Source organism: Eumetopias jubatus, unplaced genomic scaffold (genome assembly GCF_037043125.1).
Source record: "Eumetopias jubatus isolate StellerSeaLion01/CBP00866 unplaced genomic scaffold, mEumJub1_p1.0 scaffold_11, whole genome shotgun sequence".
In the NCBI taxonomy this organism is placed as follows: Eukaryota; Metazoa; Chordata; class Mammalia; order Carnivora; family Otariidae; genus Eumetopias; species Eumetopias jubatus.
This window is the reverse complement of record NW_028274817.1, coordinates 125,613,661-125,636,621: the sequence shown is the minus strand read 5'-3', so window position 1 is coordinate 125,636,621 and position 22,961 is coordinate 125,613,661. Positions and strand designations below refer to the sequence as shown.

Genomic DNA, 22,961 nt, shown 5'->3' with positions numbered 1-22,961 from the left:
AACACCTTATATGCTATATATACATAAGTCTCTATCTTTATCTATATATCCCTTTATATATGTATGTAGTTATTTATATGTCTCTGTTTACATATACACCTTTTATGAATATGTGTGTATATATCTCTTCATTTGTATACGTGTGAACATCTATCTCTATATATCTCAATGTACGTATTACATACCTTTATGTACACATACATGTTTATATATAGTGTATACATATTTGTATGTTTCTACATACCTTTATATTTATATATATTTATACGCATGCACACCTCTGAATATGTGCATATTTCTACATTTGCATGTTCATATATCTACTTCTATAATATTGCACATGCATATACCTTTGTATATGTGTAGATACATGTTTATATGTGTAGATATATGTTTATATATGTACATACAGACAGCTTTAAAAATGTATGCATATATTTTGAGTATATATATCTTTATATACATTTATCTACGTATGTGTGTGGGTTCATATCTTTATATTTGTCTACTTTTATATGTACGTGTACTTTTATACATATCTATGTATAGTTTTATTTGTGCATATGTATGTATATATACCTATGTATATAGATACAGGTTTATGCCCACGTACACAGGCATACAAAAAGCTTTTATGGACGTTCTTGCTATCACTGGAATGGAACCCCCTGCCGAGAGTTTTTCATACCTAAACAAAAGCGGGGGCCGGTTGGGACAGAGCCCTCTGTAGTCTCGGGCTCCAGGCTGTAATGCATGAGGCTTTGTGTCATGTAGGCGAGGTTTCTCCTCTGTTTGGTCGTGCGCGATGTGTTCCAGAAGAGGTGAGACCTCCTCCCCGAAACCTTGCCAAAGGGCACATGCGTCATGTGGACAAGCAGGGTGCACGTGCGCCTTCTTTCTGCGATGCTCGGCACCGTGAACAAACAGCTTTGTCTTCAGGGCTGTGATGGCCACGATCAGCCAACCGTAAAAATGCCTGGCCCCTAAGAGAGAAAGTTCACGATGGGCTTCGCCTTCCCAGTCTGCCCGTCTCATGAAGGTGCTTCTGTATGAGGGTTTCAGGTCCCGCTCAGATCTCTCTGCAGGAGGGCGATGCGCCTGCATGCACGGGGAGCCGTCTGGGTCCATGTGTGCTCTCTGAAGGCACCGGGCTTTCCATAGGGGATCTGTCTCGGCGGGAGTTGTCCTAGCAGAAAGCTGTGACTTTAGGCGGGCAGCCTTGGACTTGCCCTGGTGGCTCCCGCTCTTTGCCACCATGTGGGGCTCTCTTTGGGGTGAGCCGTGGGCACGGCTTTGGTGCCATCACCAGGAACCCTGCGCCTCCCAGCAGAACGTCCCTGACACGTACCTTCTCTCCCGCAGGCGGTGGTAGCTACTACCCCAGCAATGATGGGTCCGGAAACACGCACGGTACGCCCAGCACCCGGACTCCCGGTGGACGGCGGGGTGGGGGTCATCTTTGCCGGGCTCCCCCTTGCATGCCCATCCCTGCCTCTTCCTGGGGTCCTGGGTGTTGGGGCTCTGTGTGCTGGCGTCCGGGGTTCTCAGCCCTCTCCGCGCTGACCGTCTGGCTTGGCCGCGGCCTGCTGTCCAGGGAACCGTGTCCAGGTAGCTGGAAACAGAACGGCAGACAGCAACACTCGCCAGGGGGACAACATCCAACACACTGGGGACTTTTTGTCAGGCGGTTGGCCTACTGCCAGCAGAAAACATTTCGGGGAGGCAGATGCTGCCAAGAAGGAATAGAAAAGTCCACAGGAATGACTCGTGGGGTTCTTGTCTACATGGAGCTCTTTGCAAACAGATCAGCAGATCTCGAAGCCCTCAGACGCTCTCTGCTTCCGTAAGGGAAGATTGAGAACAAAACGTCGTTGCTGGGAAAACAAGATTGAGAAAAAACGTCTCGCTGGGAAAACAAAATTGATTTTTTTTAAATTGAGATACAATTGACATAGAACATTTTACTCGTTCTAGGTATACAGCAGAGTGATTCAACATTTATTATATGTTGCAAAGTAATCACGGCTCTAGGTCTGGGGAACATCCATCGGCACACACAGTTACAAATTTTATTTTTGTGTGTGCATCGGCACACAGTTACAACTTTTATTTTTTGTGTCCATTGGCGCACATAGTTACAAATTTTGTTTTTTAAATTTTTTAAAAGATTTTATTTACTCATTTGACAGAGAGTGAGCATAAGCAGGAGGAGCAGAGGGAGAGGGAGAAGCAGATTCCCCGCGGAGCCAGGAGCCCGATGCGGGACTCCATCCCAGGACCCTGAGATCATGACCTGAGCTGAAGGCAGATGCTTCACCGAACGAGCCACCCAGGCGCCCCACAGATTTTATTTTTTTATTGTAAAATGAGAACCTTAAAGATTTACTCCCTTAGCAACTTTTAAATATAGGATACAGGATTGTTAACTAGGGTCCCCAGGCTCTATGTGACGTCCCAGGGCTTATTCATCCCGTAACTACACGTTTGTACCTTTGAGTCCCCTTTGCCCTTCAATCAATTTGTGGATTGATTTCAAAGCATTATTTTTCTTTTCCGTTTGCCATGTGTTAAACGTTTTGAGCACCATAAATGAATTGAGTGACTTACCTTTTTGGCCGAAACTAATATTTGTACGGTGCGTTGTTGGCAAGGGGGTATGGTCCTTTCAGAGATGTGGTCCCATTAACCTCCCTAACCTCTGAAGGGCAAATTTTTGTTTTATATCCCATTTTCTAAAGTAAAGGTGAAGCACGGTGCTCAAACAGTCCGCTTTAAGGGACAGATATCTGTCACCCTATAGATGGTCCCGTCCCCATAACGCTGGCCCTCCAAGGTGCACACGCTTGTATGGGACAGGCGGCGTGTGAAGGGTCCTGGTGGAGAGGGGTCAAAGGCTGTCTGCTTTAAACTCAGTGTGCAGATGTGATGGGCCCATCGTCTTCTTTCTTTGGAAATTGTGGGACAAACGCTTATTCGATATTTTTATAAGCAGCCACGTGGAACATTGCATATGGTCAGATGACGCCCCCACAACCCTCCAGGCCAGGGAGGTATCCTGATCCTGGGATGTGTTTACCCCACGCAGGTGTCTCTGAAGGGTCTCCCTCTGCGAGGATCCTTCCCAGAACCTGTTGTTTTGTTCTTTGCCAGATTCACAAGCGGGAAAGGAATGACTCATCTAGCCGTGCTCCCGGGAGCCCAAAGGATGCCTACATTTATTCCCCAGGAAATTTGTCAGGGCTCTGATCCCACGCCACCATGTCTTGGGGACCCGTCTCCCCTCCGAGTGCAGAAAAGCACACTCATCAGGATGATCATTCACCCTGGGGGCAAAATGTCTGCAAACCCCCCTCCCCTGACCCCATGCTCCCGGGTGGGGCCAGGGTCAAGCTGCAGGACAAAGCCTGGCTGATGTGGTTTTCCGGAGGGCCGCGCTCACTGGCATGTGAGGCTCTGGGAACGTGCATCCGGCCCTGTCCGTGTCTGGACCCCTGTTCTGTGGTGCTGAGCTGCGCCAAGCTGTGAGTCAGCTCTCAAACTAGCACCGAGGATTGGGTTCATGCACCAGGTGACTGCGTCACCCGGCTTCTCCCTGGAGGTGGCAAAATGCATTGGGCATGTCCCTTCCTCCTGCACAAAGGACACCCGTCCTAACAGCTTAGTGACCTCATCCTAGCGAGACCTCATTTTACCTTAATTTGGAACGTTGTTACCTTTGAAGACCCCACCTCCAAGCACAGTCCCGTTCTGCAGTTCCGGGGAGCTAGGACTTCAACATATGAATTTTGGGGAGGGGGACATGGCTCAATCCGGAGGCAGTTGATCAAATGACCCATCAGTGTTTAAACAGCACCCACAAAAATGTTCCCACTTCCAAATTAACAAAATTAGCATCAAGCATTCCGTTTGTCATCTCAAACCTTCGTTGAGAAATTGGTCTCCAGACATGAGAAGAAGGTGCCAGAAATCTTTCTGTTTCACTGGCCGGGATGACTGTAGTCTGTGCCTACGGCACTGCTCAGGCTGGCCTCATGGAAAGCGTGTTTGCACGCGAGCTAAGGAAAGCGCCCAGTCTTCAGGCATGAGCATGGCGTGTGCCCCAGTCGTCGTGAGCTCCAGAGGGTGTCAGGGGAAGCTGTGCATCATGCAGGCTGACCTCAGCTGCTGCTCCTTGTGTGGTCAGAGGCCGCCCCGTGGTGACTGTGCCTCTTCCCTTTGCACGGGGAGGGAGGGCTGGAAATCTCCGCAGCTTCATGCAGCATCTTGCTTCCGGTGAGCTGAGTGGTGTCACCCAAACTTCTGGACACGTGGTCTTTCTGTCCTGCAGGAGGAGGGCGCTCTAGACCCAACTCTAACGGAAATACTTATGGTAAAGGAATTATTTCTTACGAGCTGTGTGCAGAGAAACTGTCCTTGGGGAGAACTAACACCCCATCTGGCGCTGGCGGGAAGCTTGTCCTATTGTCTCCTGCGTGGGAAGTTAACTGACCATCCGGGTCTAATTTGTGTGCTCACCGGTCACCAAAGTTGCTTTGCATGCAGTGCAGGCTTACTTTCTTGCAAGGAAGTAAGCCCTGCTTAAGGTTGATATTGTGTGTGTGTGTTTGTACATGCGTGTGTGTGCACATTAGTGTTCACCTGTGCTTGTGCATGTGTGTGCCAATGCGCGTGCATGTGTGCATGAGTGCAGATGGGTGCATGCCGGTGCACACATTTAGGGTTGTATGTGTGCATATGTCTGCCTCTGCATGTGTGTGCGTGCCTCTGTATTTGGCTGCACACACGTCTACTTGCTAATGCATATGGGAATGTATTTCTCCTGTGCACACATGGGCCTCTGTGTGCATGAGTCTGTGCACATGGATTTGCATACAGATGTCCATGTGTCTCTGTGTGCGTGCGTGTGCAGGTGGATGTGTGCACGTGTATATGTGTGTGTCTTGTATGCGTGCCTGCAGGTCTGTTTGCATGTATTCTGCAAACATGTGGAGGTGTGCACACCTGCACGTGTGGAGATGCGCTCATGTGTGGAGGCACGGACATGCGTGGAGGCGCGCGCATGGGTGGCAGTGTGCGTGTATGCATGTCTTTATGTGTTCACAAGCGTGAATGTGAGTGTGTGCTTGTGTGTATGTGAGGATGCGGGCGCATGTGTGGTGGCGCGCGCCTGGGTGGCGGTGCGCGCATGGGTAGAGGCGCAGGCACGGGTAGCGGTGCGCCCATGGGTGGCGGTGCGCGCATGGGTAGAGGCGCAGGCACAGGTGGCGGTGCACATAGGTAGAGGCGCAGGCATGGATGGCGGTGCGCGCATGGGTAGAGGGGCAGGCACAGGGGGCAGTGCGCGCATGGGTGGCGGCGTGAGTGTGTGCACCTGTGCGTGGGTGCCCGTGCATGGCCGCGTGCACGTGCATGTTGCGTCTGTAAATGTGTGTGTGTATCCCCTGTCCCCTGGAATGGAAGCTGCATTGCCCTGTCGCTATGCTGCCCCCTCGCACTCCCAGCATCGGATGTAGCGTCCACAGCCCCCTCCTGAGGCTGAGTGTGCACCTCCTCCTCTGGGAGAAGGTAAGCTCCCTGCACACGGAGATCCCCATACGCGGTGCTTCTCGCTGCATGCCCAGCCTCTCCGGGGTGCCCGGCGGTGGAGACTCTGCTGAATAATCCCATGACCATGTGCCTTCCTCTTTACAGGCGGAGATGGACACTCGACCTACGGGAACCCCCAGGGTAATGGATCCGTGCCGCTCCCGTCTTTAATAAAAACACGCTTTTGCATAGGGCTGTGGGCGGGCCAGCAGGGTCTGGACATACTGTCTTAACCCACAGGCTTTCATGGAGCAGCCTGCTTCTGCAGGGTGCTCACCTCCCTGGGGGCTCACAGAAGGAGGGCGGAGGTGGGGCTCCTCCGAGGGCAGGGTGGGTCTCGTGGACCTGTCCCGGGGCCACCGATGGCTCATGTGTCTTTGAGCAAGCGCACGAACGGAAGCCAAGAAGGAGAACGGGAAGGAGGGTGTGGACATTCGGCCCTGGAGAAGCCCCCTAGAGTGCCCTGCCCGCCCCAGAGCAGGTCAGACAGGGCAGGGGTGGAGGCCAGGAGGCCCACGCTGGTCACACGTTGCTGGCAGAACGCAGCCTCTTAGCAATCCTGCCTTCATGTTGAGGATGAATGCGCTTGCCCCGACGCCAAGCTTCTGTGCGTCACAGATGCTCCGCGAGAAGGACGCATGGAAGCGCTTTGCAGCCTCTGCGTCCCGACGCGCGTGCCCAGCCTCGGGGTTGCTATTTGCTGGGTGTCTGCACTGGCGTTCGCAGGACAGCCATCCATCCCTACCATTCTCCTGTGGGACACAAGCTGGGGGCCGGAGGGGTGAAGCCCAAGACAAAAATCGAGGTGGCACACACGGGGTTGCATGGAACGTATAGGGTCCTGCGTCCAGACAGAGCGTCTGATGCCAGACCGGGGTGCGGAGAGGGCAAGTGATGCTTCCTGCAGGCGACAGTACCCAAGCCAACGTCCCATGGGGGCCATGTATCCATCCCAACAACACACCAGCTGCTTGACCCACTCTGATAGAAGACACAGGTGGTTCTCGCCAATAAAAGCAATGATTTCTTCTTTCTCGGGACCGTCGATTTTTGTCACGCAAGGTCCCAGGCAGAGAAACCAAACTGTTGGCAGTAAGGTGGCCTCCAAGGTGTCAGGTTAGGTGTGTGCCTGTGTCCAGACCTTTGTGGGCACGTGTGCATTGAATATATTTTGCAAGGGCACAAACATTGTACTTCGAAAAAGGTACAAACCCATCCAGTTCAACAAATCCACGGAAAACAAATCGAGTGCCTCTTATTTGCAATACTCTGCCTTGAATGTCCTGAACGGGTAAGACATCGTCAAAAATCTCAAAATCTTCTGCTTACAGAAGCAGAATCCTTTCCTCGGACTTCTTGTTCTGATTTGATCTTTATTATTGTTATTATTATTTTTTTTTTTTTTTTCCTGTGCATGTGAGGGTAGGAAGGGCCCGAGGTGAGATTGTGGGAGGATTTACAATGAACGGCTTTCTCGCCGGCCACGTGTTTTCTGAGACCGTCTTTGGTTTCTCCATCCTGCAGGGAACATGGTAGCGAAAATCGTGTCTCCTATTGTGTCAGTGCTGGTGGTCACGCTGGTGGGCGCCGCAGCGGGTTACTGCCAACGCAACAGAAGGAGAAACTGTTTCAGGACAAATGGTAAGTGTTAGGCTCTATAAAAATACTTCCTGGAGCCTGTTACAGGGCTGGGTTATTTCTGGGGACGTCCCATATAGCGGCCTTGCTTAAGGAAGTGGTTTTAAGTTGGGGCTTCATGGGGGATGCTTTTCCTACACCCCCCCCCCCCCGGTATTTTTAAGCAGCTTTGTGATCTGCAAGAGTGGATGTTGTAACTCACGTAGACTGAAACGTTCTCAGCTCGGGGTTGCAATCGGCAGGGCTGATATGGTTTCGATCCATCGTAAGGGACTCGGAAATGTTTGGGTTGAGCCTGCGATGTTCACCCACATCTCCTTTGTGTCCCTAAGAAGGGAGGCCTGCAGGAACGGGGTTTTAGGTAGGATTGCAAAATCCCAAAACCTGCCCGGGGCCTCCCTCTGCTGGTGGATGGGGAGTACTGACCAAATCCAGACTCGGGGGAGCTCGGGTCTGCACCGCGCCTGGCCCTCCGAGAAGCCTGGGGGAAAACCAAGTCTCTGAAACACCCCTCCCGTGGCTGGCAGCTCTCATGGTCATTGCGACACACCGAGCGTGACTTTGGATTCCGACTTCGGCACGGGCCCGTGGGCATTTCAAAACCCAGCAGTGTAGACCTGAGTTGGCTTTTTTCCTGGCGCCTGCCGGAATTTTGTGCCCAACCGCCTCACCTTACCTGACTTTCTTTTTGCAGCACCTGGAGTTGTTCTTATTTTGTTTTTTTTCGTTTTTTTAAATGTGGGTCATGATCTCCCCGTTTATCTGAGACAAAGCCCACTCTTTTTGTTTGCTTGTTTGTTTGTTTTTTTTTGTTTTGTTTTCCCTGCCTGGAAGCTCTTTTTGCTTTTTTGAAGGCTAGATAAACATCCCATCTAGTTTTTCTGTTAGTTATTCTTTTTTAAATATTTTATTTATTTATTTGAGAGAGAGAGCGAGCATGAGCAGGGGGAGGTGCAGAGGGGGAGGGAGAAGCAGGCTCCCCGATGAGCAAGGAGCTCGATGCGGGACTCGATCTCAGGACCCTGAGATCATGACCTGACGCTTCACCGACTGAGCCCCCCAGACGTCCCCTCCGTTAGCTATTCTTCAGGGATGACGTCACCGGGTCCAGCGGAGACCACGTCTGCCTTCCCATCTGTTAAAGCTACGGTCCTCAGACACCAAGACTGCACACTCGCTGTCATAGCATGAGGGGACTCCCCCCCTCAAGGTGGGCAAGACTCATCCTGGGGCTACCTGGTCTTGCCGGCTGCCAAACCTGCAAACCGTCTAACAAGTATGAGCATGGCGGCTCCATCTAGGGTTTTGTTCAAGACCCGGGGTGCGGGGGAGGGTCTCAGCATTACAGCGAACTTGGCTCCACGCAGTCACGCTGACGTTGCTTGGCTGTGCGGTTGGGTCCGGGAGGTCACCCGTCAGCTGAAGGACGGCTCACACGCCGTCTTGGCAAGGTGTAGGGGGATGAGTTTGCAGTGCACAGCCTGCGGAACTGGACAGGTGCAGCAGCTCCACTTTGAAGCTGCCACATCTTCTGGAGACACACTTCTGGAGATGGGGCCACATACGGGGCAACAGGTGGACTGTTTGAGCATGATGCTTCGGCTTTATTTGGTAAACTGCAAGGAATAAAACCTCCTGAGGTTGTGAAGGTTAATGAAACCACATCCATAAAAGGGGGTTTGTGCAAATATTAGCTGCGACCAAAAAGATATAGTTGGTCAATTCATCCTAGCTGTGACACATGGTTGCCCATCTTCCCTTCCAGAACCAGCACATGTATGAGGGTTTCGAGATCCAGCGGTCGCTTAGGGAGAAGCTCGGTGTAGACCAGAACCCCGTTCGCCGCTCCTGGGACAATTCCTTTCATTGTCGACATCACCTGCTGCCCTGAGGTGCTTTCTGTTCGGCACAGATGAGCCGCCTCCCAAAGCATCCCCAGATCTGCTGGATGAGGTGCGTTGGTGAGGCTAACTGGGCTCCTCCCTGGGTCGAACGAAGATTATTGCTTCATCTGTTGGTGCGATCGTGAATGTGGATAGATGCCGACTGTGTCCTGGGTTCCCAACACGACCTCATGGTGCGGGACGTGCACATGGGCGACCCGTGTGTGTCGCCCCAAAGCACGGGGGGTGTCCCGGGGCATGGGGTCATGGGCGGGGGTGCTGTCTTCTGCTGGGGTCTCAGGAGCACCACTGGGGGTGGGGGGGCGGTTTCCAGCCAGCTGTGGGGAGAAGCTTGACCCAGGCTGAGTGTTCATCAGGGAGTCAGTGCCCACCGGTCCAGCTGATGTGGAATGCGGGATTCTCAGCGCTCGGGGTGGCTTCGACCAGCCCTCCATCCCCTGCCCCCAACCTACGGAGCCTGAGGCTGGGTTTCGGGATTGTGCATGCATGGTCGCTCGAGTGCAAGCCATCTCGGGGGTGGGGGGGGGCGGGGGAAGCGGCCTGGGGATGCTTTACCTTTTCCTGTGAAATCTTACATGGTTTCGGGTTTTCTAGGAAAATAGGGGACGGCGATCGCAATATGTGTCTCTTGACTGTTCTCATATCAGTTTCCATCTGATGCTCTCTAGGTTTCTGTTCTTCAGGCAACGCCATCCTTTTTCTTAGTTTATACTTTTTTTTTTTACACCCGTAGTAGAGAACCTTAAAAAATGCTCAAGCATCTGAAATGCATACTAGCTATTTGCTTCTATGTTAGTAACATTTTAGGGGGAAAGGAAAAAGACAGTTTGGGCTTATTGGCACAGTTTCTTCCAATTTAGGTACATGCTTATAGAACTTTTGGGCTTTGCCCTAAATATCAGAATAGAGACAATTTTTGCCATCTGCAACTCATGGAGAGGACCCAGAAAAGTCCTAAATATGCATGCTTTGTGCTCACCATCATGGACTGGGAGCTAGGTCTCCAAAGAAGGGGGCGCCAAAAGCAGAAAGCCCTAAAGAGAGCTTCCCAAATACAAAAAGGAACTTGCAGCTAAGATGGTGGTGTCTCATGTCAGGGATTCACGTATGATTTGAGCCATTTCAAGACAGCGGCCCGCAATTCCTGTTGGGACAGGGATGTCCTAGCACGCTTCTCAACTGTTTGCACCCAGGGACGAAGCCGCACGGTTGCCGCACGTTTTCTGTATGTGAGTTTCTTTTGACGCTGGTTAAAAGCCTGTGTGAAGGTGTGCGTGCGTCCGTGCGTGGGCACACGCATTTGCACCTTCACATACAGACCTAGATGCAATGGAAGCATTTATAAAGACATCCATCCATCCGTTTTGTTTTTTTCCCCACACCTGTCATACATAAGTTTGCATCATTCTAAATAAATGTAAAAGAAAAAAGAAAAAATACCGCGGTTGGCTCGCCGTGTTCTTGCTTTCTGTAATTCCCACCTACAAGGAGGAGGCAGCACGCGGTAGGTCCACGACTCAGGAAGCTATCTACCCAGCTTAGCGGCACCGGATAAATGTCGTCCTGAGTGGGGCAGAGTGCCCGCTGGGTGTGTGTCTGCCTGTGGCAGGGTGTCTGCTCCATTCCGAGGGTCACGGCAGGGGTTTGGGGAGCAGATGGGCACCTGAAACCTTGCCGAGGAAGACGAGTTGTCACCGGCGCCTTCTGGAATACGATGGAGGGTGAACACTTAAGCATAGTTACAATCTTAAGGGATGAAAATCACCCTCGTGGGGGGCATCTGGGGGGCTCAGTGAGGGAAGGGTCTGCTTTTGGCTCAGGTCATGATCCCAGGGTCCTGGGATCGAGTCCTGCGTGGGGCTCCATGCTCAGCGGGGAGCCTGCTTCTCCCTCTGCACCTGCTTGTGCTCTCTCTGGGTCAAATAAATAAACCGAATCTTAAAAGAAAGGAAAAGAAAATCACCCAAGTGACAAGCAGAAACTGGTTAAGGTTCAACCTAGTTAGAATAAGAATCTTCAAATCATGAGTACTTGGAGGCATATCTTTTTTGGGGTGGGTGGGGATTTTATAGCAGAAGCCTCCTATTGATTGATTGACTGGTTGATGCCTGAAGTCTGCTTGACCCAGAGTGTTACCTGAGTCTCAGGTGGGGAGCATATGTCCTTAAGGAACTCACCCCCCGACTCCGCCCCACCCCAGGGCCACCAGGACGGCATGCTCCCCTGCTAAAAAGAGGAGAAAAGTCACAGTTGGCTGCATTCTGCATGCCCATGAAGGAAGGAAAAGATGGTGTTGACCGTATTGTGTAAAAAGCAACACTCCCGGCTCTTCCTGGGAGCCTGAGTGGGTGCCTGGGGGTCCGGGCCTGGAGGAACATCTTCACGCTGGAACAGAGCGAAGCCCCGGAATCGAATTTTAGACGGGTCGAGAGGACGGTGACCACCACGGGAGCCATACTTTTATTTCCGTTTTCCTGCACGCCCTCGGAAAGAAGTTCTGCTCCCCTCCCCCGCCACGTACCCATGGCGAAGTGCAAGGCTTTCCAGTGGTGGGGGGGGGGGGAGGTGTGGTCACGCTGATTTGCCGTGTGACTTGCAGAGTGGGAAGAAGAAATCACACACACACGCACACGCACAGGCACACACATACCCAAGTTAATATGTTCCAGTTGTAGCCTGCAGCAACTACAATGTGACCTTATTTGGAAGTAGAGTCTGCAGCGGCCATGAGCTGAGGTCATCCCGGAGGACAGTGGGCGCTAACCCCACAGGGGACCGGCGTCCGTGTGAGAGGGGAAATGTGAACACGGACACGCACGCGGGGAGAATGTCGTGCGTAGCTCAGAGCGAAGCTGCCACAAGCCGAGGACTGACCAGACGCTGGGAAGGGGGGACTGGAGCAGAGCCTCCCCTACAATCTTCAGAAGGAGTGCAGCCCTGCCCAGCCCGGATCCCAGGCTTCTTGCCTCCAGAACTGAGAGAGCGAGAGAATAAATGTCTGTTGTTGAAGCCGCTGAGTTTGCAGGATTTTGTTATGGCAGCCCGAAGAAACTCACGTGTCCATCACTATGTGTTGGGTACGAGTGTTCCTAATTTACAAGAGAGGATGGGGACCTCACTGAGCTTCCCTAGGGGCATAGCCGTGAAGCCGGTCAGGATTCATCTCCAGACGCTGAGGCCTAATTCATGAGTTCACAGGCTACCTTCTGCATTTCGAGCTGTGCCACCTGAGGCAAGTTAAACGACCTCTCTGGGCTTCAAGTTACATCATCTGAAGAATGGGTGTAATCATGGGCTCTGCTTCCCCCAAATGGTGAGGTTGAATGAGCTCCTGTGTGACAAGCATTCCCAGCCGTGCCTGGTAGGTATCGAGGGCTGCAGGTGGGATGGGGGAAAAAATACAAATAAACTTTTTTTCCTTAATATAAGTAGAATTACGCTCATTGCAATATATAAGATATGTGTTAGAGTCAGGTGAGAAGTTGAGACCATGAAATCAAAAGTGCAGACACTAACTAAAAACAAGGAGTGTTTGAAAATGCGGGTTTTCCTCCAAAAAAACCTGTTCTGTTTTCAGAATCCATAGTGCTCTAGGTAGGTGCAGGGATTCCCAGCTGAACTACAGTTCCCAGCACCCTTTGCAGGTCATTATGGTCATGTGACAGCTCTGGCCAATGGCATGCAACCTTGATTTCTGGGGCTGCAGGACCCTCCTGTTTCCCAAAAACTCAGCACCAGTCAGCTTGAGGAGCATCAGGAGTCGATTTTGGTTTTGGGGAGGGGCTGCTGTGTCACCACCTGGTTGCCCTGCTGGAGGAACCCTTCACCTGTGCGTCCTCCTCATGCCCTACCGATAAAAAGTGCAGAAGCTCCCAGTGATAGGACCCAAAAGTCATGGGGAATGAGCATGGTGACTTGGTTCACTCTTGCCCATGGTGCATGGGAAAGTCGCCGAGAGAGCGGATCTTCACTGTCCTCGGCACAAAGAAAGACATAGTTAAATCATGTGCCGGGGAGGGAGGTGTTAGCTAACGTGGTGGTGGTGGTCGTCACATGGCAAGGCGTAAGTCTGTCCAGTCATCACGGTGCACACCGGACACTTACAGAAGGTTCTATGTCGATTCTATAGAACACGCAATCAAGCTGCAAAACAAAAACAAAGGAACAAAAAACCAGTTCTGGCTTTCCCCCACAAGCATTTTTGCTTGGAGCGTGCAGGCGTCCCCATGAACAGATGATGCTTGCGGAGACTTTGGAAAGACGCCCCCGTTTCTTTCCATGGTAAATTCACTATAAATGCAATATTCTGTAATAATGCATGACATGTATAGAATTACATATGTACAGTATACAATATATATACACAGTGTATTTATATATAAATGCATACATAAAATATATACTGTATAAAATAAAACTATAGAAAACATGTATATATAAATATAAATATACATTATATATAATTTTATATACATCTGGATGTGGTTCAGTTATGGCTTTATGTTTGCGCTGACATTTTGATATGCATGGAATGCATGCGCATTCCGTGTGTGATATGGAATCTGACTTTCAAATTGCATTTTTTTTTTTTTTCCTGACTGCAATGAAGCTTGTCCATTTTGGAGACTTTTTTTAACAAGAGCTGTGTGGGCACCATTATTTTATCTTCTATCAGATAATTCAGTGTAGATTGGGTTGTTTTTTGTTCCAGAGAATTTGAGCCTTTATGTGAACACATTCATCGTTTTCTCTGAGTTTCTTCCTTGGGATTCATCACCTGGTCTCGTGCATTTGTCCCCAATTCCAAGCCCCAGCGTCCGTAGCAGCCGGACATCTATCTTGAGCAAGTGTTTGCTGACATTGTGTTTGCTTATTGATTTTACGCACTTTTTCTTTGCATCCTTGGGCTTCCTAGAAAAGCAGCTTTAGGGAACCCTGAAGATGGGGATTTCCACCCACACTGTCAATTTTCTGATGCATGTTACTCTCCTTTCACTTGGGCCTTGATTTATTCTGTTTGTTCCTATGACGCAGGCCTTGATTTATTTTGTTGGTTTGTTTCTTTGACACCCAGTCATATGGTCAGAAACATAGTAAAAAATAATCATAATAAAATAAATTTTAAAAAATACCCAGAAACATAGTCTAACAAATCATTGGAGGCAAATAACCTGTGATTTGTGATTTAGCATTGTTTCAAAAAAAAAATTACTCAGTTTTTTTTGCTCACGAGCTAGTGATGGGACCCTAGTTTTGGAAAGTTTTAGGAAGAGCAGACGTCTGTATTCTGACCCCGGTTCCTCCTGTGAAGTCTGCAAGGACAGGAGTGCAGAGTTTGGCTTTCCAGAAATTCACCATTCTGATGCGGGATGAAGAGCTAAGGCAAACTCTAAATCAGGTCCGCTATGAAACTGTTTAACACTGTGCTTCTGGAGTCTCTGGGTTTCGGGGCACGCTCTCTATGTACACAATGCTTCCTCGCCCTGTAGACCTCACCTTGGCCCAAATGTAGGTGGTTCTTTGAGAAAAGCTGAATCTCTTCAGTGGGCTTCTTGGCCCCCCTCCCCAGCATGTTCCATTCCCAGTGGATGGTTTTCCACACGCCTTCAGTTCTTTTTAGGGGCCAAGGGCAGGCCACCCCAAGAGGCACCACTTTGGCATATGGATTTTTTTTATCTTTTTAATTTTCATTTTTTTAAATTCCAGTGTAGTTAGCACACGGTGTTACCTTAGTTTCAGGTGTACAATATAGTGATTCAACACTTCCATACATCGCCCAGTGCTCATCACAACAGGTGCACTCCCCCATCCCCATCATCCGTTTTCACTCATCACCCCCACCCGCCTCCTCTCTTTTCTTGTTGTTGTTCATGGACAAAGAAGATATGATATATATATATATGTGTGTGTGTATATGTATATACATATATAATATATACACATTGTAATATATTTTATATAATATGTATTGTATATATATATCAGATTCCAAGTGTGTATACATATATACATTATATATAGTGTGTATACATATGTATACATTATATATGTGTGTATATACACATATGTATCACATATATAAAATGTGTGTGTATATATATATATATTTATACACACAATGGAATGTTACTGAGCCATACAAAAGAATAAAATCTTGCCATTTGCAAAGACATGGAAGGATCTAGAGAGTATTATGCTAAGTAAACTAAGTCAGCCAGAAAAAGAGAAATGCCATGTGATTTCACTCATATGTGGAACTTAAGAAACAAAACATATTATTTAAATAGAAGTTGCTCAATACACGGCCGGGACAAGGACACTCAGACCCTCCTCTGTCCCCCTGAAAGCGAGGAAATAGATCTCCCAAATGAAAAATGCCCTCCCTGTACTAAGAAGTGAACATACACCGATTCCACCAGAAACTGGAGCTTTAAAGCTGAGAAAACTCTGTAAATAAATCTTATTTTTTTCTGATCTGCCTCTGCCCAAATTCTGCTCAGAATTCCTTACTCATTCCAGCTCCCAAACACCTGTTTTGTTTTGTTTTGTTTTGTTTTAATGCTGTCCATGCTTCACAAATATATTGTCTCTTCATGGAAAATGTGTAAAAACTGCCTGCCTTGGTCATTTCTTTGGTTCTCAAATTTCGATGTTGGGCCTCCGTGCACACGTAATAAAACTTTGTGGGGTTTTGTTTGTTCTCTTGTTAAACTGTCGATTTAATTCCTAACGCGGCTGGAAGACCGTAGAAGGTAGAGGAAGAATTTTCTCTTCCTGACACCGTGAAGGACTTTTCTTTAGGAATTGTGATGGGGATGGTCCTTGCATGCAGGTGCCTTGCTGCCTGTGAGGTGCATCAGCCTGTGCCGAAGACCTGCTGTGTGCAGGTTCTCTCTATGTCTCGGGATGTGCCCGAAACACACCTGCCAAGAGCACCGTGCAAATGTGACACCTTGCCCGTCTCCCCGGCGTCACTGGTGCAAAGCATGGTGTGGACGGCTTCCCTGAGGACTGCAAAGTGAGAGATTCGGCAGCTCTGTGAGGCATCTGGGTGCAGGTGGTAATTGCCTTTTGAGACATGAAATGCTTCTGTACCCAGGGTGCTCAGAGGGTTGTGTATTACGCCGTGCCCTCGCAGACTCGTGAAAGAGTGCGGAGCTTGGTTGTGGGTGGAAGGGCTGTGGGGTGGTGCGGGGCCACGCATTTCATGCCTGGCTTATAGCTCCCCGGCACACGAGACTTTGGGGCTGAGGGCAAGGGTTGGGGTGCAGAATCTCAAACGGACACAAGGCAGGTTAGCTGATGATACGTGCTGTGTTGTCTTGTGATTTTAAGGCGTTTGGGTAAAGGAAAAAAAGACATATATTTCGTATATATATAATTACATATGTATTATAAATATATATCATTTAATAATATATGCTAAATAAATATATAATTTATAAACAACATATGTAAATATACAAATATGCTTATATGTTTATATAAATATATTTATAGATAAAAATTGATGTTTATATATTTATAAATAAAATTTATAAAAAGATGTTTATATACTTATATGAATATATTTATAGATAAAAATTTATAAAAATATGTTTATATATTTATATAAATATATTTATAAATAAAATTGAGAAAAATGTTTATATATTTATATATATTTATAAATAAAAATTTATAAAAATATATAAATTTTATATGTTTATATAGTTTTACATATATATTTGTATATATATTTTATTTACAGATTATATGTATAATTTATATATGTTTATGTATAATTTGTATAATTATATGAATTATATATATTTCTAAATTTATATTATCTATATATTTATATAGATAAGTTTATCTTATATATGTTTATATATTTACATATATTATTTATATAATAGATGATAAAATAATTATATATACTTATGTATATAATATCTGTAAAATAAATTATACATTTATATATAAATATATAAATAAGTATCAACATATCATTTAATAATAAATTAATATAATATACAGGATATATAATATAGAGGAACATAACATATTCCATAATATAGTATATTGTTATTATATTACATGATATTATATATAATATAGACAGATCTACATATACAGGATACATATAATATATGAACGCCAGTACATACATGATAGTAACAGCAGTAGCATGCATATATGTGTTCTATTTCATTAGGAAACTGTGCGAAAAGTAAACTTTTAAAATAAATTAGACTTTACACAAGTGCACATGACAGTGGGCATTGTTGTAAAGATGTAACGAACAGGAGCAGGGGAGAAGGGGAAGGTATGGAGTCTTACAGAACCCACCGCACACCGTGTGGGGTTAATATGCCACGACCAGAGTTCCTCTTTTCCAACCGCATGTCTGAATGAGGCCAGATAATTTCGGACTAAATGGTGTCTTGAAAACGAAGCCATGTGTAAGCAGATATGAGAAAGCAGCCCTCTTCTAGGAAGCCAGGTATTGAAGAGATTTGCAAATGTGCAAAATGAAGCCACCCTTCCCCTCCCCCAGTTATTGTTTGGGAAGACATATTTATTTTTCCACTAAAAATGTGTGATTTGTGTAAAGCGTAATGGGCTTCTTGTGATGACCTTCAAAGTATTAAGTAAACAAACATCTAAAGTCTTTCCGTTACTATTTCTAATACGGAAAACAGGGATGTCATTAACCCACGTAAACAAATGTCTTGGGTTCCTCGATCGTTTTTAAGAGTCTCGAGGAATCGTGTGGCCGGAACGTTTGAGAACTTCTGCTAGGTTGTATGAATCTGGCCGTTGAAGTCACAGCCCATCTCAAAATGGGGAAAACCATAAAGAATCTATCACCTAAGAAGACCTACTGAGGTTTCAGCCTCTGGGGTGGAGTGATTTGAGAGATCAATAATACCATTCTCTGTTTTGTGACCTCCCCTGTTGCAAGGCATTAGCCAGTTTTACTCATGGCCGAAGATCCTGCTGTAGCTCCAGTCATCACAGCCTCATCCATTAATATCCAGGGCCCTATTTAAGGCCACATCCTTTCACTTTCTTCTTTTAAGGATAGAGATTTCCTTCCAGAAGCTACCAGCCAACTTCTCAGTCCTGATTGACCCACAATGGCCCACAGCACCCCTCACCCAAATTGAGCAGATGAGGATGCGTGAAACCTGGGGGAGAATCCCAGCTCTGTCAATCCAAGTTACTGTAATGCTACCAAGTCAAAGGTCCGCGGGTTTATCTTATTTATCTAGTTAGTTTTAAGTAATCTCCACACCCAACTTGGGACTCGAACTCACAACCCTGTGATCAAGAGTCGCAAGCTCTCCGGACTGAGCCAGCTAGGTGTCCCTCCACCGGTTTATCTTAAACTTCAGGCAGATCTTTTTTCCATTTATGATGCTGAGTCAGGGCAAAGTAGGGGTTGAAAGTAAACCAGTATCCTGTGCTATAAACGCTTCGCTTATTTGTTGTATCAAGCGGTTTGCAACTGTAGTTCTTTATACATCACGTGTCTTTACAAGTGGGTAAAATATGGATAAATAATTGCAATCGTGATATCCTGTATATATATATATATATATGGCAAATATTGTCTCATTCTCTTGCTTGTCTTTCAGGTTAATTCCTAAAGCCTTGATCACACACACACACACAAAAGCGTGTTGCACAATCAAATCGGTTGGTGTCTTTTTTTGTAGTTTCTGGTTTTGAAATCTATCCCAACACATGGTTATTATTATTATTAAAAAAAAAAAGTAAGGTTGTATACCTCTCTAATAATGCTGTTTCTGGTGAATGAACGAAAAGTCGCATTTTTTCCCCGGGTCTCCTTCGGGGAGGAGGCAGGCTCACTTCTACAGTTAGCAAACACCTTTTCCCAGGAGCCCAGAGGAGAGCCCACCTTCCACCCAATGCGCCCACGGTGGAGGTCGCCACGTGTCCCCTCTGCACGGCTTCCTGGAGACCCACCATGCACAGGAGCCCAGCGACGCCCAGGGCAGGATGCCTGCTCTGGGTTTAAAAATGCACAAAGCCTGTGGCCGGGGACCGGGGAGGCTCGCCTGCGTCTTACTGCCATCTGCCCTGCTTTCTGAGCACAAATTCGGAGGAGCAAGGGTCCCACGAGGCAGGCGGGTGTGTGGGGCAGGGGTGGAGTCACGATGGACGTGTGGTGTTGGGACACAAGGCCGCTGCTGGGACATCCTAAACCTTCTGTTTTGAACATCTCTGTGGTTCCCTCCCCCTCTCCATTCCCTCGGGCTGTTGCGCATCCTTCCCCACCGTCTCCTGCCCCATCCCCACCTCCTCCTGCCCCATCCCCACCTCCTCCTGCCCCATCCCCACCTCCTCCAGGAACCACAGCAGAGCTTGTGGTTTGAGCATGGATCATGAGGCCCCCATTGGCCCCCAGGCTGAGTTTTCTGATTCCAGGGGCTCGGGGTTGCTGGAGGATGTGCATCCCTCACAGTTTCCCCAGGGAGCTGCTAATGCTGTCTGCTCAGGGCTGACCCAGGGCTGGCGAGTGGGTGGGAGGCTCAGGGGCTGGGGAGGGGGCGATGGTTATTTCTTTCAACCCCCTCATGCACCTGGTGTTGTTTCCTGTTCTGCTGAGAGCTGTTAGAACACCGGCAGGCATTCCAACTCCACCTTTTGGAGCGCTTATGGGGTTGACAGGATACAGAATGGTTGGGGAGGAGGTAGAGACCAGGGATGCACTCTGGACCCTACCATGAGCAGGGCGCCCCACCCCAGCAAGGACTGAAGCCCTTGAGAAGTGAAACCCCAGCAGGGAGCTGGCGTGACCTGACTTTTGCTCCTGGTAATTTGCCCAGATGCCCATGATGTGCATGTGCATCGGAGCCAGAGGCTTGTGTTCCACTTGGAGAGAGATGTGCCTGTCCCACGGCAGTTGGAGAGGCGGGAGGCTGCCCTCTGCACAGCTGACCAGCCACCAGACACTCCCATCGAGCATGCACACCCCCGATGGTGCCCACTGCATTTTCGTCTCCATCGTTCCACACAGAGACTGCTGAGACATATGTCGAGGAAGCTGTGGGGGTGGCCTGGGGAGGGAGAACACCCCCACATCTTTTCTCAGGGCCTGGCAGAGGGTTCTGCTTGGCTCAGCCCCAAGCTGGCTTCTGCACTCAGAAGTCTCTCTTGCTACAGGACAGAGTTTCTCAGTGAGGGGCAATGTCTGGAAACATTTTCAGTTGTTACAGCTGGGTGTGGGAGTGCTCCTGGCAGCTGGTGGGTCGAGCCCAGGGATGCTGCTCGAGATCTCACAGTGCACAGGGCGTCCCAGCTCAAAGAATGGTCCAGCCCCAGATGTCAGTCCTGCTGATGCCAAGAAACTCTGCTTTAGCACAAGAGACTCTATCCATCCATCCATCCATCCACCCACCCATCCATCCACCCACCCATCATAACTATCTATCATCTATCAATCAATCTATCTATCTATCTATCTATCTATCCATCCATCATCTATCATCCATCCATCCATCACAGTAGCTAGCACCCCAGGGGTGATTCTGCCCCTCAGGAGACCATTGGCAAGGTCTGGAGTTGTTTCTGGTTGTCACACTGAGGGAGGGAAGAGCATGCTCCTGGCATGTGGTAGGTAGAGACCAGGGACAGTGCTCCACACCCTACAGTGCACGGGATGCCCCACCCCAGACAGTGACCCGCCCCACATGTTACTAGTGCCAGGTCGAAATCCTGCTGCTGGGTAACTTCTTACCCACGGAAAGGGGACAATTTGGGAACCTCACTGCCCCATGTAGTAAAGGAGGCAGGAGCTGTCTGGGACATTCGGAAATAGATCTCTGATTGTTGGAGGTCTGTCCCAGGACCCATTCCTCAGAGGAGGGCCCTTGCACACAGCACTCCACAGTTTGCTCACTTGAGGCCAGAATGAGACCAAACAGAATGAGCTGTGACACGGATGTGTGGGGACACTTGGCAAATATTAGAGACAACCGCAGGACCAGCACAGAGGCCAGGGAACCTCCGCCTTCCCCTGGAAGCGAGGGGGCTTTCGGGGGCTGAGCGGGACTCACGTGAGACCTGCCCCTTCCCCCGCCTGTCCAGCTTCATGTGAACACTTCTCCCCTTCCAGGCTGGCGGGCTGGGGATAGAACACGGGGTACTGACCCCAGAGGGGGCTCTTCCCAGATATTTCTGCCCGGGTGCCTTTGGAGCATGCCAAGCCCCTGTTCCCCATGGGGTTGCAAGTGGGTGACTTGACCCACTGGGGAACCAGATGAGATCCAGCAAAGCCCTGCTCTGGGGAAGCCGAGATGCTGGAATAACAGTAATAATAATAGCCGGATAATAATTATATCGTTGGGCAATATCCGTCGGATCGCTAATGAAGGTTAGCATGGGCGATGTCCTGTTGGACCCTTTTCTCTCATTTCTGGAGCCTCAGTTGTGCCGGTTCCCACAGTGTGGGATGTGGAATCCTAGCTGGGGGTTCCCTGACACCCCGATGTCAGTGCGGGGTTGGGAGGAGCAGTTTTCATAATAGCACAAAGACCTTGTTCATCTTTTTAAACCACGTTGGTCTGTGCACTGATGGTGTAGACACGACGTGGGGTGAACCTGTGGGGCAGGTGGCTGGGTGACCCCCCTCTGGGACTCCTCTCTCCTCCTCCCCCACCCCAGGTGACTTGACAGGGCAGGAAGCCCTGCTGTTCCATTCCTGAGCAACAGCACGTCAGCTCCCCCCTGCAGACGTACGTCCCCTGGACCCCCTCAGCCGGCAGGACGATGACAACCTGCTGGACCAAGGAGGGCCACAGACAATGAAGAGTTCTGGAAAGAGTTGCCTGGTGTTTCTGATCACTGGTCCTTGTGCTCTCTCCTGGGGCCCCAGCCAAGAGTTGTCCCCTCCCCCACGACTTCCTGGCCCACCTGGCAGACGCTTCTCTCCCTCTGTGAGTCTCCATGGCTCACATGTCTCCTGTCCCAACACCAACTCCTACCCCACATTCTTCTCATGAGCCTTCAAGGTGTGTGTCCAACATGTTCAGCTCTCCAGGGCCGCATCCCTGGGTACCTGCTGCCCCTGTGCTCCCCCTTTCTCTGTACATTCAACTATACTCATGCAATAGTGGGAGGGTTCAACCCGGGGGCTCCTGGGTCCACACACGAGCCACATGCCTCCCTGTCCTGCCCAGTTCTGGACGGTTGACTTGAACTACTTCCTAAATTTCACTTGTGCGCACCTGCATCCATTCAAGGATGCACGCATTCACTCATCCCCTTGTTCATACATTTAATTCGTTCACTCGTGCACACATTCACTCATTCATGAATACTTGCACTCACTCATTCCCTTGTGCATACATTTGATTCAGTCATTCACTCCTGCGCACACTACTCTTTCTTGGATATGGACCCTCACGCACTCATCCAATTACGCATACATGAACTCACTCATTCATGCCTTGAGCGCACTCATTCACTCATTCCTAGATCCCCTCCTTCATTCACGCACGCATGCATTCAGTTATTCCTGTCCGTACTCACTCACGCACCGGTGCGCGCATATCCTCACTCATGCCTTCGCTCGTGGGTACAATCTTGCATTCATGCATGCGGCCCGTCACTCACACATCCAAGCCCGGAGAGCGTGGACGGCACCCACCCGCTCCCTGCGGGCCTGCACAGCCCCACTCCTGCATGCGCACGCGCGCCCTCACTCACGCACACACTCCCTGGTGCATCCGCCCATGCGTGCATGGATTCAACCGCTGAGGCGCCAAGTCTCCATTTATCTTGTGATCCTCTCTGGCGTCCATGCGTGCGCCCATGCTCGAC

The 22,961-nt window shown here is 49.0% G+C and overlaps 1 protein-coding gene across 3 annotated transcripts in view; it reads left to right on the top strand.

The window, feature by feature from the left end:
* The window catches only part of XG (Xg glycoprotein (Xg blood group)), a 37,965-nt gene extending 22,126 nt beyond the window's left edge, over positions 1–15,839 (top strand). Inside the window, exons 8-12 of one of the 3 annotated variants that reach the window (XM_028114991.2) lie at positions 1,363–1,410; positions 4,328–4,369; positions 5,692–5,727; positions 7,111–7,227; positions 8,990–15,839. In XM_028114991.2, the coding sequence (XP_027970792.2) occupies positions 1,363–1,410; positions 4,328–4,369; positions 5,692–5,727; positions 7,111–7,227; positions 8,990–9,006 (260 nt within the window). In that variant the 3' untranslated portion in view covers positions 9,007–15,839. Of the gene's footprint in view, positions 1–1,362; positions 1,411–2,189; positions 3,145–4,327; positions 4,370–5,691; positions 5,728–7,110; positions 7,228–8,989 lie in introns of those variants that run through there. The other 2 variants (XM_028114992.2, XM_088028889.1) reach the window with 2 other exon arrangements.
* Positions 15,840–22,961: the final 7,122 nt, after the last annotated feature.